At 48.3% G+C, this 4,195-nt stretch overlaps 1 protein-coding gene across 1 annotated transcript; it reads right to left on the reverse strand.

The window, feature by feature from the left end:
• Nucleotides 1–260: 260 nt before the first annotated feature.
• On the reverse strand, nucleotides 261–2,899 carry LOC144368579 (PRAME family member 5-like). Its single transcript, XM_078027774.1, has 3 exons — nucleotides 2,613–2,899; nucleotides 1,654–2,235; nucleotides 261–834 (listed from the first exon to the last, which is right to left on the reverse strand). The coding sequence occupies exons 1-3, from the start codon at nucleotides 2,897–2,899 to the stop codon at nucleotides 261–263; spliced, it is 1,443 nt and encodes a 480-aa protein (XP_077883900.1).
• Between the last annotated feature and the right edge of the window lie 1,296 nt (nucleotides 2,900–4,195).

Below are 4,195 nucleotides of genomic sequence, written 5' to 3' on the forward strand. Positions count from 1 at the left end.
GTAGCATCTTTCTGTGCCCATTAACCCTGAATCTTACTCTAAAAATCCAGGTCCCTATGTATGTCTCTATAGAGACACATGTCCTGAAAGTCTTATCCTAGGGGAGTTTTCCTCTAATGGAGCCCCCTGCTCTACTTTCCTTTTCCCATCCACACTTTAGGCAATGCCTGAAATGGTGGGCTCTGTGTTCCCTCTAAGGTGACCTTACATCCTGCTTATATGTACAATTGCCTAGAAGTACACTTTTGAAACACACTCAACTAGGCAGCTATTGGACAGGAGCAGTGAATGAGGCCCTGGTTATACATGAACTTGGAGCCACAATGACGACAGGGGACAGTACAGAACACAAGGATGTTTGGCTGCCTAAAATCCCTCACTATTGCTGTCAGCTCAGCACAGAGTTGGGAACATCTCCCTGGGTGGATGGTACCCCAGGCATCATAGCTCTCCAGAGGGGCAGGGTACAGCTCTACGCTCAACTGGCTGAGCCTGGCAGTGTGAAGCAGCAGGTCACTCAGGGCTGACATAGAGAGGCGGTTCCCATGGATGCTCAAGATCACAAGCTGGGAGCAGCGGCTCAGGGCAGGTGAAAGGGCTTGGAGCTGGGAATCAGTGATCCCGCAAGCTGCTAAGTCCAGGCTGTTCAGTGTGGTTGAAGTGTTGTCCAGCAGGATTTGGAGGGGCTCCAGACTGAAATCAGTCAGTTTGATGCCCCTCAGTTCCAGGTTTCTGAGCTGTCTGGTGTTTGGATATCGGGAAAGGTATTTCCAGTCAGAATCTGACAGTGGGCAGTTGGTTATTGAGAGGGTCTCCAGGGGGATCTTCAGGTGCCTAAGGAAAAACCAGTTAGTTATGAGGAGCAATGTCAAGGAGGGAGAAGACAAATTGGCCGAAACCCAAAGTCAGCCTGGTGATCCGACAATGGTCCACACTTAGGATGCTGCCTTTTGCAAAATCTGGTCATTCATATCACCCCATGTCCAGGTGAGCCTTTCACCACATCTCCTGTGAACAGAAGAGTCCACATATCTGTGTCCCCTTTTCACTGCAAAGCAGAAAGTCACAGGTCTGGCCACAGGAGGTCATGGGGAGTCATGTATGAAGGACAAATTTGGGCAGGATGTAACAAAATCCACTGGGGTTAACCCTCTGAGAGGCACACACCCTATATCCTCAGCAAGATTTCCACCCCTGCTCCTGACCCTTACACACCCAGGATTACTACCTGGAGTTTAGAACAGCCTTCCCCAGGTGGGTATAGAGGCAGGTCCTCTGCTCCCAGCTGGGAAGCATAGAGCTTCCCTGTTGACAGGTTTCAGTGTTGGGGCTTCCCTCCTTCCAAGCACTCTCCTCTACCTCCTTTCCACCACCTTCTCTGGACAGGCCTCCCACGGAGGGAACATCAATCCAATTTCTAGCTTTTGTCCCTCCCAACTGGATTCCCAGCATGGTGGCACTTCCCAGACTCTGGACCCTCATTTAGAGGTCTGCTCCAATACATGTTATGCGAACTAGCTTCAGGATCCCATAGGAACTAAAGGATGAGTTATTTACCTTCCAGTGCCTTATTAACCATGAGAGTGTCAGTGGCTGGTAGGTGCCTATTTTCTGTAACTAGTCTGCAGAGGATATTCACCCCCTCTTACTCACCTCAGCACCTGTTCCAGGTGGCCCTCGAGGAGGAAGAGAGCATTGGCACAGAACTTCCGCAGGCAGTCCATCCTGAGGAACTGCGTGGTGAGCTGAGCAAGCAGCTGCTCCTGCTCCTCTTGGGAGGTGTAGGTAGGCACATAGACCTGGGAGACAAGCAGCTTCCTCAGGTTCCTCATCTGGCCCAAGAAAGGAGCACAAGAAACTAAGGTGGAGGGCGCCCAGGCACAATGCACTTCCACCTTCTGGACAGAGTCAAGCTGCAGCAGTCTCAGGACCTTCCTGGTGTACCTGGTGGGTTTCCCAACGATCTTCAGCCTATTGCAACACAGGTGCAGCCTATCTCTTCTCTGTCTGACCCACAGAAACAAGTGGGTCAGAAATTCATCCAGGGGTCTTTTTCTGAGGCTCAAGTCTATGAAAATCTTGAAGGGTGGCTTAGCTGCCATTGCTGGAACAAGTTTCAATGTTTGATTCTTCTTAATGTCTTCTGGTGAGCAGGTGTCAACCACAGCTCCAGACCACATCCTCCAGAAGTTCTGGGGAACATTCCGCAAATCTAGCACCTGCAGTTTCCACCTCCTGTGGGAAAGACAGCAGAGTATCAGCCCTGAGGTCCCTTTTTCACCTCTTAGCTGCTGCCCCCAGCTCCCCCTCTTTGTTCTGTCTCACTTTTCTCCATTCACTTCCCTCCCATCTAGCCTGGTGCCTCCACTTGTACAGACTGAGGCATGGGCAGGTATAGCCTCCTTCTAAGGTCATCACAGCTGCCACAAGGACCTCAACATCTGGAAGCCTTTCCCAGATGGGGCTCAGCATGGCCAAGGCCTCTCCACCCCTCCTTGCTGGCAGCACAGGAAGCCTGTGGTGCACAATTTAGCACCCACTCTCCCTGCCTATACCCATCCCTTCCCTGGCACCCAGGGTGCTCCCTTCCAGGCCACCTGGGTCCCCCTCACCTGGGGTGATCCTGCTGGGCAAGCAGCATGTCCAGCCCTTCCAGGGCCACTTGGATCATCTCAAGCTGTGGCTTCCTCATTAGTGCCCCCAGGGGAAGGCGGGTGAAGGGCCAGGCCTGCACCATTTTCTTCAGTATCTCAGTGTGTCCCCTGCTGAAGGCCTCCACAAAGAGTGGTGGGAAGAGCTCTATTGGCAGGTCCTCCAGATACAGGACAGACCTGGAGTTGTCACTCAGCAGGCTGCGCCCTGCCAGCTCCAGCAGCGTGGGTGGGGACTGGACGCTCATCCTGGGGAGTCTGAATGAAGAAAAATCCTGGAAAATGGTCCAGAGAAAAGGTCACTATCCCATCCATTGCCAGCCTCTGGGAAGGGGGTACTGGGAAGTATACAAGCACATCTCACCCTTATGGGGGAAAGATTTGGATTATTATTTTGTCCTTTTAAAAGGGGGAATTGGAGTGTCAAGTGACCTGAACAGTAGGCTCCTAGATTCAACAACTATATGGGTGAAAATAGACTAGCCCTCATATGGATTACATTCCTTTTAATTTTTTTTTAAAAATGAGCATTTATAAAGCATGTGCCTATATTATAAAACACTTGGAAATTACAACAGAGTCTCATGGATATCTGTTACACATGTGAGATTCTGCCAACTTAGGGGGATGTTGAAGAGAACAAATAGATCAGAACAGAACTGTTCCATGAGATCATTTGAAGCTTTTGTTTTAATTGGTTTAAACAAATTATAAAAGTAGAAAACCACCTAGGCCATAGAGTATACTCTTTTAGCGGCCAATATTGGCGACTGAATTTAGGATACTCAACCACTGAGCAACTTCCCTAACCCTATTTTGTATTTGAGATGGAGACAGGGACTTACTGATTTGTGTAGCATTTCGTGTTCTGAGGCTGGCTTTGGACTCTAGTCCTCCTGCCTTCTCAACCTCTTGAGTTGGCAGGATTATTGGTGTGTGCCACCACACCCAGCAAAAGAGTATAATTTATAGGCACACAATATAAATATTTCCATCATCAGAAAATAGAATTGCAATCAATTAGAATGAAAGAGGAATCCAATCTCCTTGGTGTAGAAAGTGGCTGGGACCGAACTGGGCTTGATCCTCAGCAGCACATAAAAATTAATAAATAGTGACCTGGGGATATACCTCCATTATTAGAGTGCTTGCCTCAAATATACAAGGCCCTGGGTTCAATCACCATACCACCAAATAAATAAATAGGTAAATAATTAAATTATATTTTTCATATAAACCTTAAAAAAATTAAACAAATCAATAAAAGTTGGGCATGTGAGCCTACACCTATAATCCCAGGGGCTCTGGAGACTGACACAGGAATATCAAGGGATCAAAGCCAGCCTCAGCAAGAGCAGGTGCTAAGCAACTCAGTGAGACCCTGTCTCTAAATAAAATACAATATAGGGCTGGGGATGTGGCTCAGTGGTAGTGCTCCTGAGTCCAATACCTGGTACTTCTGAGTTCAATACCTGGTACAAAAAAAAAAAAGAAAGAAAGAAGGAAAAGAAAACATAAGTAATTTGAAAGTGACATAAACCAAA

This window comes from Ictidomys tridecemlineatus, chromosome 11 (genome assembly GCF_052094955.1).
Source record: "Ictidomys tridecemlineatus isolate mIctTri1 chromosome 11, mIctTri1.hap1, whole genome shotgun sequence".
NCBI classification, from domain to species: Eukaryota; Metazoa; Chordata; class Mammalia; order Rodentia; family Sciuridae; genus Ictidomys; species Ictidomys tridecemlineatus.